Below are 27,359 nucleotides of genomic sequence, written 5' to 3'. Positions count from 1 at the left end.
GTAGTATATGATAACATATATATACTTTATTCATAATTTACTTTGAACTTTGAACTACTGGCAGTCAATTCCAAAACTGTCCAGGCAACATGATCCTTTTAAATAAATATAAATGCAATCAACTAGCATACACTACTCATAACTGTGATTTTGATGCTAAACAATGACCATAAATTGTGTATAAAGTCTCCAGTTTGCATAGGAGAGAAGAGAGTGTCAGTACTTGAACAGAAGCATCACTATCACTAGATAAACATCAGACACTGTGAAATGAATTGTACAGGGTGATGTCTAGAGCATTTCACCTACAAATAATCAGTAGAGCAATCTAACCCAAAATAACATGGATTTTATGTGTGATTTGTGTATGAAATGCCCAAGTTCCAGGCACCTACGTGTACATTTATCAAGTTAAGCAGCACATGAATGTTTGAGAATTAGTCTTTCACTTAAGCATTCATTTTATCCACTTGAACTTTCAAAAAGCTCAGAGTAAAACTACATTCATAATAGTGCAGTCTTTCAACAAAGTACATACCTTCTTTGGATTCCTCATAGATCACAAGATATTTGAAACATCTCTCTTTAACAGTAGGCCACAACTACATAAAGTGAATCAGTCTAAAGGCAAAATTACTAATGTATTCTCAGTGATGCATAGTAAATAATATATAACTCAAGATGTATTGAATAATAAGATTTGAGTGACTGAATGACCTACACTTAAGTGTATGTCAAATAATCTGAAATGTAGGTTTTAATGTTTTTCAGTAAGATAAATTTTCCACTTGATAAGGGCTTACAATATCACAATGCCCTTTACCTTCTACCCATCGATCTTTACCTTCTCTTCTACAGCTAGATAGAATACTCAAGCCCAGTGACTGAAAAATGGAGAAGTGCATTGGTGCTTTACCACATCAGTGAGAATGTTGGTAGTAATCTATCAACTAAGTTATGTACATCCAGGCAAAAATAGAAATACCAGCTTAGAGAAATCCCACCCAGGTGGGCAAAGATTGGCAGTATGATGTTGGACTAAATTAATGGATAAAAACAGTGGCCAAACGTGTCTGCATGATTATTCAGTCTATTTTTACATTGTCTATAGAATGCATTAAAGTATTTTTCCTCATATATAATACAAAGAGCCATTGACAAAATTATTTATTTTGTAAAGAATTCTTCCAGTTCCAAGAATAAATATAATTTACATTCATCGGGCCACAGGAAGAGTAAAACCTTCACAACATGTGCAACACTTGTTTGCAGTTCAATGCAGGAACAGCAAGACTTGCTTTAACTTGCTTGTTCCAAAGCCTGAGATCTTCCATCAACTGCAATAAGACCTGGTAAATTTGAATCCACGCAGTTTAACCAAAAGTTTGCACAACTTGCATGATAGTAGCAACTGTTGTAAAGCACTGAATTTACTTTGCCCTATATATAAAAAAAGAGAAAGAAGTGTAAAGCTGTGGTTTGAAAACTAAGTCATGCATTTGCTAATTCTGCAGCATTTCCATTTGGTATTAATAAGGAGTATTTATTCCACAGCACCAAGTACAGAATTAGGAGCTAAGTTAGTATATAGGCTAACCCAAAGCTGATGAGATAAAGGATCACCATGAGGAGAGAACCAACCCTAAAAGCAAACCTATTTGTTATTAAAAATCCACAGCATGCAAGGAAAATAACATGCAAATGACCTGTGTCCATTCAAATTTAGCAATTGGCCCCAAGGTTCAATGCAGCAAACATCCGGTCTGAATCATTTGTACTTGCATTAAGTTCATTGGCTGTTCTGAGCAGGCATACTCCACAGGTTTCATTCTGATCATTTGCTGAATCTGCGACGGCTAAACAGTCAAGGGTCTGTTCAGAACACTGCAGAATATGAAAAGACAAACCACGTTAGCTGGAGAACCGCTGCCTGCTCTCATTTACCAAATAAGTGTATTCCTTCCTTTCGGTTTATGAAGATGGTTATTATTACAGGGTACCTGTAGAGTGCAGAGTGATGACCTCTCCCCCCCAAAATGTCACCTAGTTCCACCAGAAGCTAAGGTGGCATCTGATACAAATGTCAGGAATGTTGAAGGAAAGCGGGTATTTGAAAAGCACAGGAAGGTGATAAGTCCAGATTTACAGAATCCATTTATAACATGATATTCTGCAAATCCCGTCTTTCAGAGTAGAGGAGACCTGTCTGGGTGTATGGAGACACGAGACTGCTGATGCTGAAAACTTGAAACAGCGTACACCAAATTCTGGAGGAACCCAGTGGGCCAGTCAACATCTACGGAGGAAAATGGACAGTTGACATCTCTGGCTGAGACCCTTGAACAGGACTTAGGAAGGGCCGTGGCCTGAAATATCAACTGTTCATTTTCTTCCATAGATGCTGTTGGGCCTGTTGGGTTCCTCTAGCATTTTCTGTGTATTGCTATCTAAATGTATAAAGAGCAATGGAATCAGAAAATACAATGAGAATCAAGGAGGAGGAGAAGACCACTCGATTCTTTGAGTCAGTTCTACTAATCGTCAAATTTCCAGGCCCTCTTCTGCCAGGGCACCATTTTCTGCATTATCCTTATATCCCATAATTCCCTTTAAATTGCTCAATATGTTTTTAATGAATCGAAAGCCGAAGTTCCTCAACTCTCCAGGGGCAACGGCAGGTTTAATAGGAGTCTTGAGGGACAATTTTTTTTTCCACAGAGGGTAGTATGTAAGTAGCATGAGCTGCCAGAGGAAGTGGTTGTGGCAGGCACAATGAGAACCTTTAGAAGACATTTGAACAGGAAAGTTTTAGAAGGATCTCAGACAAAAGCTGACAAGTGGGACTAGTTTCGATCCTCAACTTGGTTAACATGGACCAGTTGGACAAAGGGCTTGTATCCATGTTGTCCATCTAGAAAGAATGACTGATTTTCTAGATACTGGGAAGGGAAAGGGTAAAGGGACTTGTGCTGTATCACCTGCAGATTCAAGGGAAAATGCTGTAGAAAGTGGAGTAGTGAGTTGTAATGGAAGAGCAGGGCCCAGGGAATGCTGGAAAAGGAGGAGAGAGGATAGAGGGCAAGAGTGAGGATGAAGGGCAGGAGTCTAGTGGCAAAATCTCCTTGAAGTTGGCAGAAATCTTTGAGAACAATCTGTTGAGTGCAAAGGCTGGTGTGGTGGAAGGGAAGGAGCTGGGGATCTCTATCCTTGTGGCCCAGCGGAGAGGGGATGAGATAAGAGGCACTGTGATTGGATGATAAGCAGCAAAGTGCTTTGTAAACAATGGCAGAGAGGAAGCCACTGTTCAAAGAAGGAAGGAAGGTATTTCTGAGGTAAATGGACAGAAGGCCTCAGCATTGGAGAAGGGGTAACTGTGAGAATGGGGAATAAGGTCTCTACAGGAGACAGGGTAGGATGAGCAGTTCAAATAGCTATGGCGTTTGAACCATGGAGTAATATAGCACAAAAAGAGGCGGAACTTAGGAGGAGGCAGTGGTGCCTAACAGCAGCTCCTTTGCTTGCATCTGCGGAAACAACTCTATTTCTGTCTTTAATATCTCTTTTTCCCTTTCAGGGATCTTTTGAAGACCCTGACCTGGAGTTACACGCTGACTTCAGTTCTTTGGGGAAATAGGACCCGCTCTCGGGGCCTCACGACTGGCCGCTTTTCAATATGCCAAGGATCCAGCCTGGAAGACTAGCATGCCTTCAGGATGCCGGATTTTCGTGGCTCTAGAGGCGCGGGCAGATTCAAGGCCGGTGGCACCGCCTGGTGCATCGTGGGAGACTGAAGATCATAAGCAGCGAGCTGCCTGCTGGCCGTGTGCCCAGAGACCCGAGTTCTTTGGGCACAGAACTCAGAAAAAGTGACGCAACAGACTTTTAACATCGTAAATCAGCGAGTTGCTTTGTTATGTCTCCCCTCTCACTGTGAAACAGTCCACCTCTTTTTTCCTTATTAGGGAGAGAGAGAGCCTGTGGTATGTTGAATTACCGGGTGAACAAGTAGTCTTTGGGGTACTACAAGTCTGTGTCTTTATTGATGCTTTGCTGCACGCTCGAGTGCTTGGTGGGGGGTGCCGATGCTTTTTTTGCTGGTGGGGGAGGGGGGGTCATTGCTTTGCTGCTGCTTGTGTGTGGGAGGGGAGAGTTGGGGTCTTTGGGGTTCTAACATTTAACTGTCATTCATTCTTTGGGGCATCTTATGTTTTCGTGGATGTTTGTGAAGAAAAAGAATTTCACTGCCTGAGAAAAATGTTATGGACTTATTTCTATTATTCCACTAGGTAAAGGTTTAATATCATTTATTCGTGATAAATTAGCAGCCTTACGACGTGCCCCTGTGGATAAAATTAAAATGGCATGGGAGAATGATTTAAATACCTCCTTATCTGATGAGACTTGGGACTCGATTCTCAAATTGGTTAATTCAACCTCTCTTTGTGCTCGCCATTGCCTTTTACAGCTTAAGGTTGTTCATAGAGCCTATATGTCTAAATCTAAATTATCTCGATTTTACCCTAACATTAGTCCGCTTTGTGATAAATGTAAAAGGGGCGAGGCCTCTCTCATTCATATGTACTGGCTTTGTCCTAGCTTGGAGAAACTTTGGAAAGATGTCTTCATAACGTTATCGCATATTCTGAATCACCACCTAGAACCTAACCCTTTAATTGCTTTGTTCAGTTTCTGGGGCGAGACAGATTTACGTCTGAGTTCGACTAAGTGTCGAATATTATCTTTTGCCTCTCTCCTGGTTAGACGTTTAATCCTCCTTAGATGGAGAGGTGTTGCCCCGCCCACGCATGCTCAATGGCTTAACGATATTATGGCCTGCTTAGACCTTGAAAAAATTCATTATTCAGTTCTTAATTCGGATTTAAAGTTCCAAAAGGTCTGGGGACCTTTTATTGAGTACTTTCATAACCTTCCTCTTGACTAGGGTTTTTTTTCGGTCCCTTGCTTTCAGCTCCTTTTTTTTGTTGGTAGTAGGCATTAATATCTTCTGATGCTAAGTGTATTTACAGTTTTGGGGGGTTGATTGTCCTGATTTATATTCTCTAGATTGTATTGTGGTTGGTCTGGAGTTTTTTTTGTTGCGGGGCTTGGGGAGGATACTAATTTTACATGTCTTCAATTTGGGTGCTTTCTCAATTACCTTTCTTTGTATCATATTATTATTGTATGTTTATTTTTGCACTGTATTAATGTTCATTTTGATCTGTGTTTTTTTAATCTGTAGCTATGTAGAAAATGTATTAAAAAACTAATTAAAAAAAAGAAAAAGAATTTCAGGATGTATATTGTATACATTTCTCTAATATTACTGAAACCTATTGAAGAGACTTTTCAATCCAGCTCACCCAGGCAGACCAAGATGCCCATCTAAGCCAGTCCCATTTGCCTGTGTTTGGGAAATTAGTCAGGGGGCTCAGTCACTTGTCATTCAAGATGAGCTTGTAAATTGGATTCAACGTTAGCTTTGTGGGAGAAGCCCGAGAGTGGTAGTAGATGGTTGCCTCTCTGACTGGAGGCTTAGACTAATGGAGTGCTGCAGAAATCGGTGCTGGGTCCATTGTTGTTTGTCATCTATATCAGCGATCGGGCATTAGTGTGGTAAACTGGTTCAACAAATTGCAAATAACACTAAGATATGGGGCGTGGTGGACAGCAAGAAGACTATCAAAACTTGCAGTGGTATCTGGACCAGCTGGAAAAATGGCAGGTGGAATTTAATGTAGACAAGTATGAGGTATCGCACCTTGGGAGAACAAACCAGGGTAGGACTGCACAGTGAATGGTAGGCCACTGCGGAGTGCATTGGAACAGAGGGATACAAATCCATAATGCCTTGAAAGTGGTATCACAGGTATACAGGGTCAGAAAGAGAGCTTTTGGCACACTGCCCTTCATAAATCAAAGTGTTAAGTACAGGAGTTGGGATGGTATGTCAAAGTTGTTTGAGATGCTGGTGAGGCCTAATTTGGAGCATTGTGTGCAGTTCCAGTCACCTACCTACAGGAAAGATATAAGATTGAAAGGATACAGAGAAAATTTACAAAGGTGTCCCCAGGACCTGAGGGCCCAAATTATAGAGAATGGTTAAATAGGTTAGGACTTTACTCTCTGGAGTGTAACAGAATGAAAGGAAGTTTGATAGAGATATACAAAATTATGAGAGATATAGATAGTAGGCATATAAATGCTAGCAGACTTTTTCCACTGAGGTGGGATAATACTTGAGTTAGAGGTCATAAGGATGAGTAGTGACATTTCTAAGGGGCACATGGAGAGGGAACTTCTTCCATCAGAGAGACGCCAACAGAAGTGGTGGACATGGTGTCCATTTCAACATTTAAGAGAACTGGATGGGAGGGGTATGGAGGGCTACGATTTGGATGCAGGTCATTGGGACTAAGAAGAGTAACAGTTCAGCATGGACTCCATGGTCAGCGTTCCAGAAATGGAAGTAAAGAGTCAGAGCAAGTGCAGGTGAAAGCAGAATGGAAATTGGCAAACAAGGTAATGAAATTATCACGTTCTACTAAAGTACACAAAGCAGCACCAATGCAGTTGTCGCTGTAGTGGGGAAAACGTTGAGGGTGTGGGCCCGAGTAGCTCTGAAACAAAGGACTGTTCCATATACCTGACAAAAACTGACATAGCCTGGGCCCATGCAAGTGTCCACAGTCACACCTCTGGTCTGGAGGAAGTGAGTGGACTTGAAGGAGATGTTGCCCAATGTGAGAACAAGTTCAGTCAGGCGAACCAGTCACTGTACGGACCTGTAACTAACAGTCTTCGATTACAACATTATATTCACCTGTAAAAACATGCATGACCAGTAAATCACTTCCTGCAAACTTGACAGATTCTTGAATGATCAGGGCAAAGAGGGATATGGAATTAATGCAGGCGAGTGGGATTAGTATAGATCAACATGATGATTGGCATAAACAGGTGGATCAAAGGGCCTGTTTCTATGGTGTTCAGTTCCATGACTTCATAAGGGAGGTCTCCAGTATTCCTGCAGTGCAGAATGCCCATGGTATGGTATTGTGCCAGTTTTCCTTGATATCTCACCTACACAGAATGTGGAGAATGCAGAGGAAGTAAATTAGGCCGGGGCATGGCACAGTCTTCTGGTGCACCTGGATAACATCACTGCTCCACTCTGAACTGATGCCACAACCTATGGACTCACTTTCAAGGTCTCTACGACTCATGTTTTCAGCGTTATTTTTTTAAAATAATTTGCATATTTTGTCTCCTTTTGCACGTTGGTTGTTTGTCAGTCTTTGTGTGTAGTTTTTCATTGCTTCTACTGTATTTCTTTGTCTTACTGTGAATGCCTGCAAGAAGGTGATAATATATGGTGACACATACGTATTTTGATAATAAATTTACTTTGTACAGGGACAATCAGTAACCATGGAAACTTAAGGAAGCTCCTTGGAGCACGGTGGATGCCTTGCACAGTAGGACTTCTGCAGAAGTTATGCCAAACGTGCACAAGATTTGATGGAAAAAGCCCAACAATCTCCAGGCAACACTGTGTCCCATAAACAGAGGATCTGTCAATATATTTGACATACAGTCGTCAGTTTTCATCTGAAAATGGCCTTGCAAGACCAAGGATTTGGGCATGTAATAGAACATAGAACATAGAATAGTACAGCATATTACAGGCCCTTCGGCCCACAATGTTGTGCCGACCCTCAAACCCTGCTCCCCATATAACCCCCCACCTTAAATTCCTCCATATACCTGTCTAGTAGTCTCTTAAACTTCACTAGTGAATCTGCCTCCACCACTGACTCAGGCAGTGCATTCCACGCACCAACCACTCTCTGAGTGAAAAACCTTCCCCTAATATTCCCCTTGAACTTCATGTAATGATAGAGTACAAAGTAATACAGCTTGGAAACAAGACGAATGGATAATTATGTCTGTGCTGACCATGGTGCCCATCAAGGTAGTCCCATTTGCCCAATTTCCCTCTAAACCCTTCCTACCCATGTCTTTTAAATGTTGTTATTGTACCATCCTCAATCACATCTTCTAGCAGTTAATTCCACATAAATACCAATTCTCTGAAGAATTCATCTGTCAGGTCCCTTTTATACCCCTCACTTTATACCTATGCTTGCCAGTTTTTAATTCCCCTTCCCTGGGATAAGAATAGTGTGCATCCACACTACCTATACCCCTACATTCCTACCTACTGCCAAGCTTTAGTAATTTTAAGTGAATTGACTAAAACAAATTAATAAAGAGCAGGTCCCAAATGTTTTGAATGTGATACAAAGCACTAGTGCATCAATGCATTTATTAAAATGATATTAGGGTAATCACACAAACAACTGAAAACATTTACAATTCATACTGCTGCCCAAGATTTCTAGACTTACCAGCATGTGTAACACGGAAGGACTAAGTGAGAGGAATGCTTGTAGGTTGTTCCATGTTAGTTCAATGTCTCTCAGACAATCCTGGAGATTTTCGCTGTCGATGTTCAAGTCTTTCATTCCTCCTTCCACTCTCTTTGCCACTTTATACACCTCATTGACACCTAGGAGTTGCAAAGAGAACTTGGATTATGATATTGTGCAGATGGGTAAACTTTCGCAACAAGTCGTAGAAATGCACATCAGTTATCAGCTTAACTATAGGATCCATCAGTCTATTGAAGTTACTGATTACTTTGTTTACCATGGAATGAAAGACAGAATCAGAGATCTTCTTCCTTGGCCCTGATACCCACTCCTTTAGCTGGAGTCTTCACCATATCTGACTTCCAAATTCACAATCTATCTGGACCTCAAAATTTCTTACTCTTTGTAGATGCAAATGTCATAAACTGCTGTGTGTGACGTCGACCACTTCAATTTCCCTCATTTGATGTTCTCACTCTAAATCATCTCTGTCCAAAGTTGTAGCATTCTGGTTACTAAGGATTATCCTCAAACTTGCCAATGAGGAAGATGCTGTATTTTTTAAGCAGATGGTCCTCCATCTCACATCTACATGGAATGTGGACAATGCAATAGAAAACAATTGGCCTGGGGCATGGAAAGCAAAAATAACACAGGAACCATGGAAACCTAAGGAAGCTCCCAAGAGCATGATGAATGCTTTGGACTTTTTGCCAACAACCCAGGCAGGATCATCCCATAAATGCTAAGATGAGTATGAATCCTCATATTAATAAAGTTCTCAAAGACCTTACATCATATATGTCAAACTCAAGGCCCGCGGGCCAAATCCGGCCCGTGGTGGAATTATCTTTGGCCCGCGAGATAATATCTAATTACTATTAAAGCTGGCCCCAGTAATCGAAGCGCCTATGGCGTATGATATGGCTAATGCTGAGTTTATTCAGGTACCAGGTTTTCAGGGTTTTTAGTGTTTATTCGGCAATCTTGCTCGGCAGTCTTCTTCATAAGAAACTGAATTTGTAAAGTGAAACACTTTGTAGTTATAGCAGAGACTGAGACACATGAGAGCAGGCTGAAAAAACGGAGGCAACGAAAGCTGCATTCGCACGCGTCCGACTGATCCGGCCCACATGAAGCTGCATTTTGCTCAATCCGGCCCGTGACCTAAAATGAGTTTGACACCCCTGCCTTACATGCATAGTAGGATTTTTGCATAACGTAAACATATTGCCTAACGTAACATTATTTGATGAATTGAAGTCCATGTCTCCAGACAATACCATGTCTCATCAACAGAGGCAACGTCAATATTTTTGACCTGTAGCCCTGACCAAACTACACCGGTCCCTGCTCCATGACATGCATTGTTCCTTCAGCATCATCGGGTCTCACTCCTGGCACCCCTTACTGATTAGAGCAGCAGCAGTTTCTTCATTAGAAAGTGTGCAGCAATTCAAAGAGTCAGTGTGCAACCACCTTATCAAGTACAATCAGGAGTGGACCATAAAAGCTGGCTTTTCGTTGTTGAGATTAAGAGTTTCAAGTTCCTAGGAGTGAACATTACCAAAAGACTGTCCTGGTCTAACCATGTAGATGTTGTGTCCAAAAAACTTACTAATGCCTCTACTTCCTCAGAGACTAAGGACATTTGACATTTCCCCATCAATCTTTATCAAATTTTATTGATGCAACTAGCTTGGTGCACCTATTTTGACTACAAGAAACTTCAGAGTTGTGGATATGGTAACCAGTCACCCCTCCATGGATTCTGTCAACATTTTCTGCTGCCTCAGTAAAGCAGTAGGCATAATCAAAGACCTCACCCACCCAGGAATTCTCTCTTCTCCCCTTACAACTTACGAATGCCTGAAGGCATGTACTACCAGGCTCAAGGATGCCTACTTCCCCACCATTCTTGAATGGTTCCCTAGGACAATAAGATGCCATCTTGTCCTCACAACTTACCTCATTATGATCTTGAACCTTATTGTACACCTGCACTATACTTCCTATGCAACTGTTGCACCTCATTCAGCATTCTGTTATTGTTTTATCTTGTTCTACCTCAGTGAATAGTGTAATGAATTGATTTACATGAACAGTGTGCAAGAGAAGCTTATCACTGTATCTTAGCACACATGACAATGAACCAATACCAATTCCACTTGGATCGCCACAAAATAAATAAAGAAAACATTCTGAACATCAACTTCTAAACAAAAATTACCTCCAATTTAATTAGCACCCATATCCCAAAAACACTTTGCATGTTAAGATTCAAGATTGCGTAATATCATTTTCACTACACAAGTGTAGAGAACAAAATAATTGTTACTCCAGATCTGATGCAGCACAAAAAAATACAATGCAATAAAAATAATTCAATAAATATAAATACATAAGATAGCTTATATACATAGATGAATTGTAAGTCCGTAAAGTGGCTAACAGGAAATGATAAAGTACTGCTGGTTGGGGGTGTGGAGGGAAGGATAGTGGGTTGAGGTGTTGATTAGTCTTACTGCTTGGGAAAAGTAACTGTTTCTGAGTCTGGTGATCCTGGCCTAGATGCTATTTAACCTTCTCCCTAATGGGAGTGGGACAAGCAGTCCATGAGCAGGGTGGGTGGGATTCTTGATGTTATGGGCCTTTTTTCAGGCACCTTTCTGTGTATAAGTCCATGATGGTGGGTAGATTGATGCTGGTGATGTGATGGGCAGTTTTGACTGCCCGTTGTAGAGACTTCTTGCCCACCACAGAGCGGTTTCCATACCGTGCAGTGATGCAGCTTGTCAGGGTGCTCTCCACTACACATCTGTAGAAAGATGTGAGTACAGATTCTGCAGTCTCCTCAGAAAGTAGAGGTACTGGTGAGCTTTCCTGACTCTGTAGAATGCGTTCTGGGGCCATAAAAGGTTGTGCACTCCCTGTTGATTGAAACTGCTTGCTGTACCCGCTGCTGTGCTCCCAATGTAAAGGGGGGGGGGGGGGTGAGTGGTCCGAGTTCTCCTGAAGTCGATCTCCTTTTCTCGTTGACATTGAGGAAGAGGTTTTTTGCCTGAAACCAGGCCTCGAGCTCTTCCACCTCCTCTCTGTAAGCCTCTCATCATTGTTGGTGATGAGACCCATCACTGTTATGTCATCAGTGAACTCGACAATGTGATTACTTGGGTACAGCAATGGGCTCAGCACATGTCCCCGGGGTGGGGGGGGGGGGCACCCATGTGGGAGTAGTTGTACCTCCTGACTATCTGTTGGTTAGGAAGTCCAACACCCAGTTGCACGGTGGAGTATTTAGACCAAGGAGTGTATTATTGAACTAATTTTGTCTCTAAACTATATTGATTCTGCTGACACAGGAAGAAACTACTGCTCTTCTCTACTTTCTAAATGGCTCTGCAGGTCCAGAGATACAACAGCGTTTCCATATTACCATTAATTTGCAGCCAGAAAGTCAGGCATGCTGACAGGGAATTTATGCTTGGCAGGGATTGATCTATGTAATTCTTCCATAAGTAACCTACTAGGAAACATCCTACTCTGTAAGTTTATTAAAACATTTCAATTGACTTGTTGGAATTGTTTTATTTTACACTCACTATCAAAGATTTTCTGACAATGATAGGCTTTGGGTCATTTTATTAAAAGCTCATAGATTCATATGATGAGCAACTATTATGTACAAACTTTAAAAATCAGGAGATTTAGGATGGCTAAGGTAGGCATTAAAGAAGATGTGTGACAAGAGAGTGAACTCCAAAATCCAGGCCCAGGAGAGAGTACTACAGATGGCAGATGGACTGGCTGAGTTCGGAGATGCTCAGTAAGAAATGGCTAAGGTGCAATGCAAGAGTAGACACAAAGAACTGACGGAGCAGGGAAAGGATCCGAAAATTAAAGACAGGGCAGAAGAGCAGAAGCTAGCAAAGGCTGGTGATCACAGGAGAGTTCTTTGGGCGCAGAATTCAGAAAAAGCGACACAACGGACTTTTAACATTGTAAATCAGCGAGTTGTTTGTTATGTCTCCAAACTGAGACACCTCTTTTCTCCCTTATTAGGGAGAGAGAGACTGTGGTATGTCAAATACTGGGTGAACGAGTAGTCTTTGAGGTACTGCAAGGCTGTGTCTTTATTGATGCTTTGCTGCATGCTTGAGTGCTCGGTGGGGTGGCGGGGCGCTGATGCTTTTTTTGCCGGTGAGGGAAGGGGATTGTTTCTTTGCTGCTGCTTATGAGTGGGAGGGGGGGAGATTTGGGGTTCTAACATTTACCTGTCATTCATTCTTTGGGGCACTCCTCTGTTTTCATGGATGGTTGCGAAGAAAAAAAATTCAGGATATATATTGTATACATTTCTCTTTCATTAAATGTACCTTCGAAAGGACTGTAGCATGCAGAGCTAGGTCCAACACAGCATACAGGCCCATGACAGAATACAACCAAGATTATGGACAGTGGCCAAGAGAACTCTGGATTAGACAGGTCCAGAGTTAACAAAAGGCACGGATGAATGCCTCAGAAATGAAGTTGGCTGGAGCCACCAATCTTTCTCACCTGAGATGTAAGCAACTCCCTGTGGAGACTGCAGCACTTCACTGCACACAGATGGCTGGCTGATTCCACACAAAATATTATTCGCACCACTAATGACCTAAAAAAAGACCAAATCAGTATATAAACAAACTCCTATACACAGTAGGTAATCTTTTTCATTCAATTTCAGTCAACATCTGCACTTCATCAAGCTTCTGAACACCTTATTGCATGGACCAGCTTGAGCTGTTCAGGATGTGTCTGTTGTCAAACTCTCGCAGCTATTACAGCAGAAGTAACTAGATTGCTCTAGGCCTTTGGCAATTAGTCGCACATTGGAAGCTGAGTGAGGTTTGTCCAGACACGTTGATTATCTTTTTCCATTGATAATTGGATCACAGTTTCAACCTGAACAACAACATGTCATTTACTAACTGCCTTTAAGGGTGGCAAAACATTGGGAATAGAAAAACTAGCAACAAGCCTAAAAAAGACACATTAAAATCAGCATCAAAGTGCTTGATCAAAAGGGAGTGGGGATTTAGACAACAGCCTTAAAGAATGAGAGAGATGTTGAAAAGCAGAGTGAGCCAGAAAGTAAGGAGGGGCAAACACATTTGGAAGGCAAATTCCAGACCTTAACATTTCCATTGTTGAAGGTACGGCAGCTGTAGGAACAGAGTGGGAGACGGACTATCAGCAAGAGTTAGACCAAAGTGTATTCTTATCTCTATGTTCTTAAGCTTTATCTTCTGGACTAAAACTCATATGTATATTGCAGAAGAATGTACAATTCCACTTATGCAAATTGAGGCATTATAGCAAAGCCCTGGGACCAATACCACAAAATAGTATGGAACATTCATAAATATCCTAAACATTCCAACTAGAATTACTAAATGAAGCAATGTCTTACAGGGCTCCAGCACTCAGAGACAGATTGATTCATCTGGGCTTGTCAATCATCATCAGTACACGCCTTGGACTATGACCTACTTATCATACGTTAAATTGTTGAAAAAGCTACGTTATCTTGATTCATTTTTACTTACTTTGAGGACATTTAAGAATAGTTATAGATGTAAAATAATAAAACCAAGTCAGTGATAAGTAAGGGAAAATTCTCCAACGCCTGGAGATATACCTAGCAGGTAGAAAAATCAAAATAGATGTTGGAGGAAGGCATCAAAGTTTGCTGCTTTCTGAGGTCCACTACCTATGAATAAAGACATTTCTCTTCATCTCACTCCTAAGTGTCTTTTCCCATATATTGAAAATTTAATTTAGCAAGTGTTCATTTAATCATAACTTTGCTGCAATAATTAACTGCATCAAAAGGGACGGCGTTTAACACCATTATCCCCTCAAAACTAATCAGTAAACTCCAATACTTGGGCTTCATTACCCCCTTGAGCATTTGGATCCTGGATTTCCTCATTTGTAGACCCCAGTCAATTCAGATTGGCAGAAATATCTCCTCCACAATTTCCATCAGCACAGGAGCACCACAGAGATGCGTACTTAGCCCCCTGCCCTACTTGCTTTACGTTTTTGATTGTGTGGCTAAGTACAGGTCCAACACCATTTACAAATTTACTACTGACACTACTGATGTGGGCTGTATCAAAGAGGGTGATATAACAGCATACAGGAGGAAGATTGAAAACTTGGCTGAGGGGTTTAATAACAGCAACCTCTCACCCAATGTCAATAAGAGCAAGGAACTGATTATAGACTTCAGGAGGAAGAAACCAGAGGTCCATGAGCCAGTAATCATCGGAGGATCAGAGGTGGAGAGGGTCAGTAAAGTTAAAATCCTGGGTGTCACTATTTCAGAGGAACTACCCCAGACCCATCGTATAAATATTATTGCAAAGAAAGCACAACAGTGCCTCTACGTCCCAGGAGTACGCGAAGCTTCAGCGTGTCATCGAAAACACTGCCAAACTCCTACAGATGTGTGGTGGAAAGTGTGCCTGCTGGCTGCATTATGGCCTGGTATGGGAACAGCAATGCCTTTTAGTGGAAAATTCTATAAAAGGTAGTGAATTCAGCCCAGCACATCACAGGTAAAATCCACCCAACCATTGAGCACATCTACATGAAAGGTTGCCGTAGAAAAGCAACATCCATCAAAGGTCACCACACAGACCAGGCTCTTTTCTCGCAGCTGCCATCTGGTAGAAGGTACAAGTGCCTCATGACTCACACCACCTGGTTTAAGAACAGTTACTACCCCTCAACCATCAGGCTCTTGAACAAAAGGGGATAGTTACACTTATTTAAGGACTCTGTTATATTGTTATTTCATGCTCTTTATTTATTGTTATTTATTTATATCTGCATTTGCAGAGTTTGTTTACAGTTCCTGATGTTTACTGTTTACAATTACTGTTCTATAGATTTGCTGAGTATACCTGTAGAAAAAGAATCTCAGGGTTGTATGTGGTGACATGAATGTACTCTGATAATAAATTTTGCATTGACCTTTGAACTTAAAAAATGTTTTGTGGCTTGGTTAATGGCATCTATCAAAACTTCCAAAGCTGAAATCCACAATAACAGGTACCACTGGAGCAGCTTCACATGACCTCCATCATAGTTATGAAATGGTTCCATAATACAGAGAATGAGCTAACCCAAAATCAAATGATCAGAGCTCATTTCTTTGAGAGCAAGAGAAAGTAATTGATTGTACTTCTCAAATACTAGGTTGTGTTGAAACAAAATGCTAAAAATTCCCCTGAAAATAAAATTCAGCTTTAGCAACTACACAAGTGGGTGTGAAGGTTTGATACATCTCACATGATTTTCTTCCCCTTTAGCGGTAAGCTGTATATTTGACAGATTTAACTTTATCAATAATATTCCCTCATTTTTCCACATGGGTTTGCTGGTTAACTTGAGTGATACTTGAAACACATCTCCAGATTCCCAAATGCACCAGAAAACAATTTTTTTTCATCAGTCCTAATGAAGGGTCTCGACCCAAAACTTTTATTTATTTCCCTCCATAGATGCTGCCTCATTTGCTGAGTTCCTCCAGCATGTTGTGTTCACTTTCAACCACCTTTCCATAAACTTCTCTACAAGGCATCAAATTTAGTAAAAGCATTTATTAAATTATATTGTTGATTTACCCATAACTACAAATGAGACTTCACACTCTTAAGTAAAATGCAAAATGTGCAGAGAACATAATACTTTGTTTAATTTTGGAATAAGAGATTAAATATTAAAATAAACATATTTTACCTTATAAATGCCATTGAGACATCTTTGTAAATGGTTGACTTTGGCTTCCATGATGCACAGAATGCAAACACTGTGGGAATTAAAATGTACAGTTTTGTTAAGTTAATGCAGAATGTGGAATAAATTCAAGTTGTGTTGTGGCAGTCAACATGGGTATATTTTACAGGAGCAAATACATTGTTAATGCTGTTCTTCTCTGGAATTTTTCCTCTAGAGGCTGGACCTTAGGAATTAACATGGGCTGGGTTTCCAGGTATTGTCTTCCTGTTGAACTAAGCAGTATGAAGTATTATTGGATTTAGATCATCAAGAGCATGTTATAATGCTGCTCTCTAATCACAAATCTTACTGTTTACCAAAATTCTAGAGGAAGTCTATTCATTTGGCCATCAATGCAAGATATAATGCAAGTTCAACAAACTATACCCGGTGGCCATTTTCTCCTGTACCTTATAAAGGGGCCACTGAGTATAATAAGTCTGTGGTCTTCTGCTGCTGTAGCCCATCCACTCTCAAGGTTCGATTTGTTGTATGTTCAGAGATGCTCTTCAGCACATTGCTGTTGCAACATGTGGAAAAAGTCTGGCCGTTCTCCTCTGACCTCTCTCATTAACAATGCGTTTTCACCCACTGAATGTTATTTTTTGTTTTGTTTTTGTGGCACCATTCTCTGTAAACTAGATTGTTGTGTGAGAAAATCCCAGGAAATCAGCAGTATGGCACCGACAATCATTCCCTGGTCAGAGACACTTAGATCACATTTCTTCCCCATTCTGATGTTTGATCTGAACAACAACTGTGCCTCTTGACCATGTCTGCATGCTTTTATGCATTGAGTTGCTGCCTCATGATTGGCTGATTAGATATTTGCATTAATAAGCAGGTGTACAGATGTACCTAATAAAGTGGCCATTGAGTTAATGTTATGTCGAAAACAAGTGATGGAATTTCACTCTTTATGTCATAGTTTTTAAACATTCATGTACTTGCATTAGTTTGATGATATCCTTATTGTTGGAATTCTGTAAACCTTTGGATTCATGTCATATTGCATAGTATCTAATGATGGGAAAGCAATCTCACAGCAACATTATTGAAATATTTGAGATTGCAGAAACAATATGGATATTAAAAAGTTAAACTGAATGAACACTTTCTTTACAGATTGGTTTACAGATCAGAGCTAGACTGGGTTCTCAAGTTGGAATGGTGTGAATAGACAGTCTGATGGTTCTAATCAAGGGCCTCAGCTTTCATTACATATTCCAATAACTTAGATGAAGGAATGTCATGACTCATATCCAAGTTTATAGATGACACCTCATACCTAAGTTTGTTGGTGGCGCTCTAAATATTGGAGATAGATGTAGATAGAAATGTACAAGAGGGATCTGAACAAAGGATTCACAGAAATAAATTATGTGGGTTAAGTTTGAGGTCATCTTCTTCAGAAAAAGGAATTTTCTAAATGATGAGAACTGAGGACTGTTGAGGACAACTGAACAGGCATCCAGCTGCTGAAATCTAGTGGATAATTACAAAAGAATTTCTGAAATCTTACAGAATCTTGCTTTTCATGTCAAAGGGAATGAAATTCAGAAAGATGTAGGTCACAGTGCAGTTCCAGAAAGCTCTGGTTAGACTTCAGTTTGAACACTCTTAGAGACAGGGTACTTAAACCAGTTCATATATATTGGCCTTGGATACACTTGGAGCAGATTTATCAGAACAAAACCAGGTTAAATGGTTTATCTTCCCTTTAGTAAGAGAAGTTATTAAACTTCCCTGATGAAAGGAAGGTCTAATTGATGAAAGGAAGGTTTAATTGATGAAAGGCAGATAGAGGGAAAGTTATTTCCTCAGGTGAAGGAGCCCAGACGAGAGATGGTAACAGTTTTAATGTGAGATGTTAGAAGCAAAAATATTTGACATCCTTATAAAACACTAGTTAGGCCACATTTGGAGTATTGTGTGCTGTTGTATAGGAATGATGGGATTACACTGGAACAAGTGCAGAAGAGATTTGAATGAATTGAAAGACTTTAGTTATGGAAAAGATCAGACAGACTGGGTTTGTTTTCCCTGGTATGAAGTAGGCTGAGGGATGAACTGATAAAAGTAGATTAGATTATGAGAGGTGTGGATAGGGTAGAAAGCCAAAATATTTCCCCCCATAGTAGGGATATCAAAATCAATAGAGCATATGCTTAAGGAGAGAAACCATGGTAAGTTTTTTTTTCACAAGGAGGGGTTGATATCTGGATAACCTCCACCAGGCTGCTAGGTCCTGGGATAATATGTCTGTGTGAGCCAGAGACACGAGGGCTGGTTGATCAGCAAGCCCAGATTTCAAGCCAAGAATTTGATGTCCCATCATTGGATAGTTTGGGGACTGATACCAAAGATTGGATCCAGTTTGGAAGCCTGGAGACTGGAGGACTGACCATGTGTGTAAGTGGGTGGGTGGGAGGAAGGAAAGGGGCTTGATTTAGTGTTGTCATTTTGTTGATTTTTGTTTTCTGTGTTCCATCAAGCACTGGGGGCATATTATGTTGTCATCACTTACGGGCTGCCCCAGCATATGCTTAGTTAGGTTTTGTGAACACAAGCAATCCACTTCTCTGTACGTACATGTGACCGATAAATCTGCATCTGAATCTGAGAAGCTCTATCTATTCTGTACAACCGTGACTCCACAAGCAGTGTGTGTGAAATTCTCTGATGTCCCTTTGCACCTTTGCTCATTAGCTAGGAGGGAGAAACAGAGAACAAGCCTACTTGCTTTCATTCACAATCAAGAACTGTCAGAGTTCTGTTCCCTTGGTGGTGACTGACAACATGGTCACCCATCAGCTAAAGCATTTTGGCACACGCAGGATTATCGTTAAAGATGACAGAGAGTCTCCTCAGTCACAGAGGTGACTGGAAGCTGTTTCCTCTGGAGTTGTGGGAGCACAGATCAATGAGAAACAAGCTTAAACTTAAGACCAAGCCACCTTCAGGATAGAGAAATTCCTGTTTCCAAAAAACTGTTGAATCTACATTAACTAAAATGTCAAAACTGAGATTGATAGATTTATGATTGGTAAGAGCAAGAAGGGTGACAGAATCATCTGTGGTGGATAAAATTAAGAAGCAGATCTGGCTTGGGTTACTTATTGTCTTACCAGTATTCCTGTACTCCAAAGTATTAGGCCTGGCAGTCTGTAACTTTGAGAGCATGGAATATCATTTTAATCTGGCAATGTTTTAGAATGTTCTGTGCTAGTTATAAAAATATTTATTTTCAGAGAATTATCAATGCATCTTACATTAAAAAAATTATGGAAGGTACAGGCTGTTCCAGTTAAAAGACCTTCATAAGTCCAAACATTAATAGTCTAATCACTACCAACAGGTTGTAACAGGTCCCCTTTCCAAAGGTTAATTCAACTTACATTTTTAAACTTGCAGGAACCTACATCACAGTAAGCAGGTCTGCAGCCAGGCTGTTTGCTGAGACCTTTTATAAACTTTCTGACTCTCACAGAGAACAAGTCTATTCATAAAAAGCTGGGATAGGAACCAGAGTGCCAGAAGAGCTAGTGGAGAGGTTGTGTGGACATGTGTTGGTAAGACCTCAAACAAAGTCAGGAATCAAAAGGTTGAGCATGTTGTGGCTAGTGCCCTATTTCAATGCTAGAACTAACGTAGGAAGGACAAATGAGCTCAGGGCATGGATCAACACCTGGAAATATGATGTTGTAGTCATTAATGGGACTTGGTCGCAGGAGGGGCGGGACAATATTATGGGGTTCTGTTGTTTTAGAAGCGACAGAGCAGAAGGGATTAATGGAGGAAGGGCGCTGTTACCAGTCAGAGAAAATGTCACGGTGGGTACTCCATCAGGACAGATTGAAGAACTCGTCTAGTGAGGATTATGGGTGGAACTGAGAAATAAGAAAGGTATGACCACATTAATGGGGCCATATTACAGACCACCCAACAGTCCACGGGACTTAGAGGAACAAATTTGTAGAGCGATCACAGACTGTTGCAAGAAACACAAGGCTCTTATAGAAGGCGATTTTAACTTTGCACATATTGATTGGGACTCCCATATTGTAAAAAGACTAGGTGAGTCAGAGTTTGCCAAATGTGTTCAGGAAAGTTTCCTTAATCAGTACATAGAACTCCGAGTGAGAGAGTGTACCTTACTTGATCTGCCTCCAAGGAATGAGACAGGACAGGTGACAAAAGTTTGTGTAAGAGAAATCTTTGCATCTAGTGATCACAATGCCATTAGTTTCAAAGTAAATATACAAAAAGCTAGGTCTCATCCACAGGTTGAGATTCTAAATTGGAGAAAGGCCAGTTTTGATGGTACAGTATCAGAAATGATCTGCAAGTCTGGACTGGGACAGGCTGTTTGCTGGCAAAGGTGTACTTGGGAAATGGGAGGCCTACAAAAGTGAATTTCTGAGTACAAAGCTTGTATGTGCCTGTTGGAATAAAAAATAAGGTGTAGGGAACCTTGGTTTTCAAAAGATATTGAGACCCTGGTTAAGCAAAAAAAAAAGGAGGTATGCAACAGGTTAGCCAGGTAGGAACAATGAGGTGCTTATGGAGTAAGAAATAAAGAAAACAACTAAGAATGAAATCAGGAGGGCTGAAAAAAGGCAGGAGATTGCCCTAGCAGACAAGGTAAAGGAGAGTCCTAAGTGATTCTACAGATATGTTAAGAGCAAAGGAATTGCAAGGACAAAATTGGTCCTCTGGAAGATTAGAATGGTCATCCATGTGTGGAGCCAAAACACATGGGGGAGATCTTAAATAATTTTTTGCATCTATATTTAATCAGGAGATGGTCCATAGAAGTGATGCAAAGCGGTATCAACTTCATGGACCCTTATACATATTTACAGAGGAGGAGGAGGTGTTTGCTGTCCTGAGGAAAATCAGGGTTGATAAATCCCCAGGGTCTGAACAAAGTGTTCTCTTGGACTCTACTGGAGGCAAATTGCCAGAAATTGTGGGGCCCTAGCGAAGATATTTAATTCATCTTTACAAACAGGAAAGGTACCAGAGGATTGACGATAGCCATGTTGTTACGCTGTTTAAGTAAGGATCTAAAAATAAACCAGGAAATTATAGGCTAGTGATGCTGACATCAGTAGTGGGAAAGTTTTTGAATGTATTCTAAGGTTCTGCATGGGAGGTTGGTCAAGTAGGTTCAGACGCTTGACATTCAGGATGAGGTAGTAAATTGGATTCGACATTGGCTTTGTGGGAAAAGCCAGAGAGTGGTAGTAGATGGCTGGTTCTCTGACTGGAGGCCTGTAACTAGTGGAGTACCACAGGGGTCTGTGCATTGTTGTTTGTCAGCTATATCAATGATCTGGATGATAATGTGGTTAACTGGATCAGCAAATTTGCAGACAACACCACATTGGGGGTCTAGTGGACAGTGAGCTATCATGGCTTGCAGAGGGATCCTTATCAGCCGGAAAATGGAATGAAAAATGGCAGATGGAATTTAATGCAGACAAGTGCAAGGTGTTGTACTTCAGTAGGACCTACCAGAGTAGGTCTTATACAATGAACTGTAGGGCACTGAGAATGTAGTAGAACAAAGGGATCTAGGAATGCAGGTCCATAATTCACTGAAGGTGGTGTCACAGGTAGACAGGTCATAAAGAAAGCTTTTGGCATATTGGCCTTCATAATTAAAGTATCGAGTATAGGAGATGGGATGTTATATTGAAGTTGTATAAGATGTTAGTGAGGCTAATTTGGAGTATTGTGTGCAGTTTTGGTCACCTACTTACAGGAAAGATGTAAATAAATTTGAAGGAGTACAGAGGAAAATTTACAAGGACGTTGCCGGGTCTGGGTGACCTGAGTTATAAGGAAAGATTGAATAGGTTATTCCTTAGAATGTAGAAGTTTGAGGGATATTTGATTGAGTATACAAAATTATGAGTGGTACAGATAGGGTAAATGCAAGCAGGCTTCTTCACAGAGGTTTGGTGGGACCACAACCAGAGGGCATGGATTAAGGGTGAATTAGTGAAAATTTTAAGGGGTACATGGAGGGAAACTTCTTCACTCAGAGGGTTGTGAGTGTGGAGCGAGCTGCCAGCACAAGTGGTGCATGTGAGCTTGATTTCAACGGTTAAGCAAAGTTTGGATAGGTACATTTGTTTAACGTCTGTAGATGAGAAAATGCCTGAAGCTATCGGTGAGGGAAAAATGCTGAGATAGTTGATTGAGGTGGTTCCATCGGCAGACAGAGCATGGATTTATGGTCTTGGTTGACAAAATTACTAGAGTCCTTTGAGGGTTAATGAGCAAAGTGTGTAGAGGATAACAAGCAAATATTACTTTCTTGGATTTCCGGAAGCTTTTGAATAACGAGACAAAAACAGACTTATCCATAAGATAAGGATGCATGGAGATGGGAGTAATATATTAACATGGGTGGAGGATTGGTTAACCGGTAGAAGGCAGAGCTGAGATAGACGGGTGTTTCTCTGGTCGGCATCAGTGGTCAGGAGCGAGTGCTGCAGGGTCATGGTGGGCTGCAACTGTTTCACGATATACATTAACGATATGGAAGACGGGACCAAACGTAGTGTATCTAAGTTAGCTGTATACACTATACTGAGTGAAAAAGCAAACTGCACAGAGTATGCAGAGAGATATAGCTATATTAAGCAAGTGGGCAAGGATCTGTCAGATGGAGTACAACACTGGTGAATGTGAGGTCATCCACTTTGGAAGGAAAAAGATCAGACTATTATTTAGATGGTGAGAGATTGCAGCATGCTACTGTGCAGAGGGATTTGTATTGTACGAGTTGTAAAAGACTGGTTTGCAGATGTAACAGGATATTAAGAAGGCAATGGAATGTTGCTCCATGTTGTTGGAGGGATTGGACTTAACAGTAGGGAATTTATGCTGCAAGCGTACAGGCACTTGGTGAGGCTGCATGTATAAGATGTTGGTGAAGTGAATTTGGACGCAGGTCTGGTTTAACTGGCTACTAGATAGATCTTACAGAGGAATACAAAATTCTGAGGGGTATAGATAGGGTAGCACACGCAGGATTTCTCTCTGGCCAAGAACAGGAGGTATGGGTTTAGGGCGAAAGGTGAAATATTTAACGGAACCTGAGGGTGCTGCAGGTGTGAGTCGAGCTACCAAACAGAAGTGGTGATGCAGGTTTAATTGCAACATTTAAGAGAAGTTTGGATAGATATGTGGATAAGAGTGGAAGGATGGTCTATGATCCGGGTGTGGATAGATGGGACTAGGCAGAAAAACAGGTTGGCAACAACTAGGTGGGCTGAAGGGCTGGTTTCCCTGCTGTGAGTGCTGTATGACTATGATTCTTTAAACGACTGAGGTGTGATTGAATGTTGAAAAGGATTTACTTGTTTGGAAATGGTACTTTAGCCTCAAGTTTTACAATGAATTAAGAACATTAAAAGTGTTAACAAGGATTTAAAACTTGGCAGACCAAATTGTCTATCACAAGATCCCAGAAACACCAGTGAGCCGTATTCTAAATGTTGCAATGCTCTCACTACTGCATTAACACTCTCTGGCATCATACTTAAATCGCCGTAACATTCTGTCCTAGGATCGAGATCCAAGATTAACAGCAAATCTTGGTTACTCTACTTAATTTAGATAGATAAAATGGTATTACCACATGAAACATATATTTGTTTCAGGCACTAAGCTGTAACTTCCCTTGACATAGTAAAACTGATTCTGACTCCTTTATGACCTATACATTGTTAACAAATGGACCATATGGATACAAATGAATTATAAGATTACAAAATCAATGTATCTTTATAAGGTGCAATATTAAATCCAGTATATAAAAATGTACATTTCACATTCCTCTTTTCTTACCATTCTTGTAAAGTGGCGACTTGTCTGTCTTCAGTCCGTCAGGCCTTGGAGTACATTTATTTGTGTATTCTGTACTTGACAAGCCACCAGCAAGCTGGAGGTTAATTTAAATAAGTTACAGCCAGCAGTTTCAAAGAACAGAAGCAATTTAGAATCCTCCACAGAAGAATTTCAAAACAAAATGGACCCAAGGAGTTCAGTTCATACAGCAATCAGACACTTCAAGCATTTTTCCATTAGCTGGAATAAAGGGAAGTTAAGTTCAGTGCCCTTTGCCCTGAAGTAAAGGATTTCTGGGTTTAAACTTCCTGTCTTATTAGGTCATGTGATTACTGGTTAGCCGGCATTCTGAACAGATATGAGATCCTTTTGCCAAGTCGTGTTAAACAGGACGCAGATTCCTTTGAAGCACTGGATTACAATGTTGCACAATACTCTAAATGTAACCCCGCAGATTTTAACAGAACACCATTTGGTGTAAGAATGTTACTAATTAATATATACAACATACAGTGCCTTGAAAAGGGATTCAGCCCCCACTGAATGTTTATTTGGCCTTTATCAATGGGATAAGAAAGCAGGAAGTGCAGGAGAATTAAATCTGAGGAAAGGAATGGTCCTGGTGTTTTCAGGGTGCAAATACAATTTTCCCCTAAAAATTATAGCAAGCCTATGTTAAAAACAACTTCCACCATAAGTTATCAAATATCAAGCATTAACTCAACATACACATAACCATACATCCACAAAATGCTGGAGGATCTCAGCAGGACAGGCAGATGAAGGTCTTGGCCAAAACCTTGACAGTTTACTCTTATTCCATAGATGCTGGCTGGCCTGCTGAGTTCCTCCAGGGAGGAAGAGAGGGAGAGGGAGAGAGAGGGAGAGAGAGAGAGAGAGGGGGGGAGAGGGGGAGGGGGAGGGAGAGAGGGAGAGAGGGAGAGAGGGAGAGAGAGAGAGAGAGAGGGAGAGAGGGAGAGAGGGAGAGAGGGAGAGAGGGAGAGAGGGAGAGAGGGAGAGAGGGAGAGAGGGAGAGAGGGAGAGAGGGAGAGAGAGAGAGAGAGAGAGAGAGAGAGAGAGAGAGAGAGAGAGAGAGAGAGAGAGAGAGAGAGAGAGAGAGAGAGAGAGAGAGAGAGAGAGAGAGAGAGAGAGAGAGAGAGGAGAGAGAGAGAGAGAGAGAGAGAGAGAGAGAGAGAGAGAGAGAGAGAGAGAGAGAGAGAGAGAGAGAGAGAGAGAGAGAGGTGAGAGAGAGAGAGAGAGAGCGAGAGAGTGAGAGAGAGAGAGAGAGAGAGAGAGAGTGAGAGAGGGAGGTGTCTGTCTGGGATTTCCAGCATCTGCAGATTTTCTCTTGGTTGTGAACATATACCTGATACTTTTTTTTAAGATTATGAGGACACTCAGTCCTTGTTTATTGTCATTTAGAAATGCACGCATGTATTAAGAAATGATACAATGTTCCTCCAGAGTGATATCACCAAAAAAAACAGGACAAACCAAAGACTCACACTGACAAAACCACATAATTATAACACAGTTACAGCAGTGCAAAGCAATACCATAGTTTGATAAAAGCAGACCATGGGCACGGTTTTTTAAAAAGTCTCAAGTCCCGATCGACTCCAGTAGTCCCCGATCTCAGGCAGCAAAAAAGGGAGAAACTTTCCCTGCCATAACTTCCAGGCACTGACAACTGATGCATTGGAAGCACCCGACCACAGCAGACTCTGAGTCCGTCCGAAAACTACGAGCCTCCGACCAGCCCCTCCGATACAGCCTCCCGAGCGCCATCCTCTGCCGAGCGCCTTCGACCTCGTCCCGGCCGCCGAAACAAGCAAAGCCGAGGTCTCGGAGGCCTTCTCCTCCGGAGATTCCGGACCGCACAGTAGCAGCGGCAGTGTAGTGGGCATTCAGAAGTTTCTCCAGATGTTCCTCCACGCTCTCACATCTGTCTCCATCAAATCAGGATTGTGCACGGATCCCCTACTTAACAAGTAACAGATATTAATCTCCAGAGAGGCCGCACGGGCTGCGTCGCACCGCCATCTTCTCCTCCTCATATGAAGATGGTTTAGATTTCATCAATCCCCACATTTTCTTAACCTCTGTGATCTCTGGTTCATTGGGCTGGTTTTGCGGACAGAGAGAAGAATTGGGGTCATGTTTGGGTTTAGGGATAGGGTTGTGGGGGAATTAGAAGACAGACCAGAGTCGAAGCTCCCATTCTACGTTCAAAGACCAGCGGCAATGGTGTGTTCAGACATTAAGCCCACAAACCAGCAAGGACACTTGGGGTCCCGGTATTGGTGAGATCAGAGTTTGAGGCCTAGTTTTCAGGGTCCTGTCATTGGTGAGTATGGTGTTCAAGATGTGTTCAGGCCATCATCCAGGATCCCCATTCATCGTCATCTGCTAGTCCTGAGTTGATACTGAAAGCGAAGCCTGAAGGTCAATCGGTCAAGATTGAAGCCCATAGGTCAATTGGAAGTCCAGTAGCCTAGGACAGATGGCCGGAGCCTGGATCTGTGAATCTCTGCAAGTCCACTGAGGAAGCTGAGTCCCAGTGTCTATGAATCCATGGGTCCACTGGAGGCTGAAGAAGACTGCCAGTCCTGGGGTTAGAGGACGGTGTGTTTGGGTGGGATGGAGGGAGGAAAGGGGCTTGTTTTGCTGTTGTTGCTTTGTTGCCTGGTATGTCCTGTTTCGTTGTGTTCTGTGTTGTTCTGCCAAACATTGTGGGCATGCATGTTTCAATGTGCTTGTGATAAATAAATCTAAACTGAATCTCTCAAACTCAAGAGTGTTTCTGTACACCTGAGATGCCAATCCTAGACATTCATTGGTCCTTGAAGATCAACATTTGCTGTAGACTGTGCATCTTCAGATCCGCCTGACCTACATCCAGCTTGCAGTCTGCAGAGTGACACTGAGCTTCTCATTACTTCCACTTGAATTCTCCATCCTGCTCCCACCCCGACCTATCAATATGTGACTTTCTGCACTGTTAAAATGAGGTCCAATGCAAACTTGAAGGAAACAGCACCTCATGTTCCTTGTGAGCATATTGCACCCTTCTGGACTTAGTGACTGAATTCTACAACTGTACATACAGTAATCTGATTGTTCTGTCTGTGTGTATCATCCATCTATGACATAGGCTCAGTTCATTTGTCTCTGTGCCCTTTTTCCCTTATTTTCTCACAGGGAGTGAAGTACACACCAAACACCAAC

At 41.5% G+C, this 27,359-nt stretch overlaps 1 protein-coding gene across 3 annotated transcripts; it reads right to left on the bottom strand.

Annotated features, from left to right (window-relative positions):
* Positions 1–1,152: 1,152 nt before the first annotated feature.
* LOC140738271 (synergin gamma-like) lies at positions 1,153–24,476 on the bottom strand. Of its 3 annotated transcripts, XR_012101343.1 has the most exons (7): positions 24,132–24,476; positions 16,227–16,296; positions 12,993–13,089; positions 8,412–8,572; positions 6,647–7,352; positions 1,783–1,884; positions 1,153–1,440 (listed from the first exon to the last, which is right to left on the bottom strand). XR_012101343.1 is itself a non-coding variant. In XM_073065437.1 (6 exons), exons 2-5 carry the CDS (start codon positions 16,275–16,277, stop codon positions 1,723–1,725), a joined length of 471 nt encoding a protein of 156 aa, XP_072921538.1. In that variant the 5' UTR covers positions 16,278–16,296; positions 24,132–24,425; the 3' UTR covers positions 1,153–1,440; positions 1,707–1,722. The 3 variants fall into 3 exon arrangements, 2 of the variants coding, with proteins under 2 accessions (XP_072921538.1, XP_072921537.1); XM_073065437.1 differs by lacking the exon at positions 6,647–7,352 and having other exon boundaries at positions 1,707–1,884; positions 24,132–24,425; XM_073065436.1 differs by lacking the exon at positions 6,647–7,352 and having other exon boundaries at positions 24,132–24,424.
* Between the last annotated feature and the right edge of the window lie 2,883 nt (positions 24,477–27,359).

The sequence above is a fragment of the Hemitrygon akajei genome, chromosome 14, assembly GCF_048418815.1.
Source record: "Hemitrygon akajei chromosome 14, sHemAka1.3, whole genome shotgun sequence".
Lineage (NCBI taxonomy): Eukaryota > Metazoa > Chordata > Chondrichthyes > Myliobatiformes > Dasyatidae > Hemitrygon > Hemitrygon akajei.
Note: the sequence above shows the minus strand (reverse complement) of the source record. Positions and strands in the feature narration are given on the sequence as shown.

Excerpts from the sequence above, each read along its gene's own strand:
- LOC140738271 (XM_073065436.1), bottom strand. The coding sequence starts at position 16,277 with ATGGAAGCCAAAGTCAACCATTTACAAAGATGTCTCAATGGCATTTAT. Across the intron at positions 13,090-16,226 it reads GTCTCAATGGCATTTATAAG|GTCATTAGTGGTGCGAATAA; the intron begins GTAAAATATGTT and ends GTCTTTTTTTAG. Across the intron at positions 1,885-8,411 it reads CTTCCGTGTTACACATGCTG|TGTTCTGAACAGACCCTTGA; the intron begins GTAAGTCTAGAA and ends CATATTCTGCAG.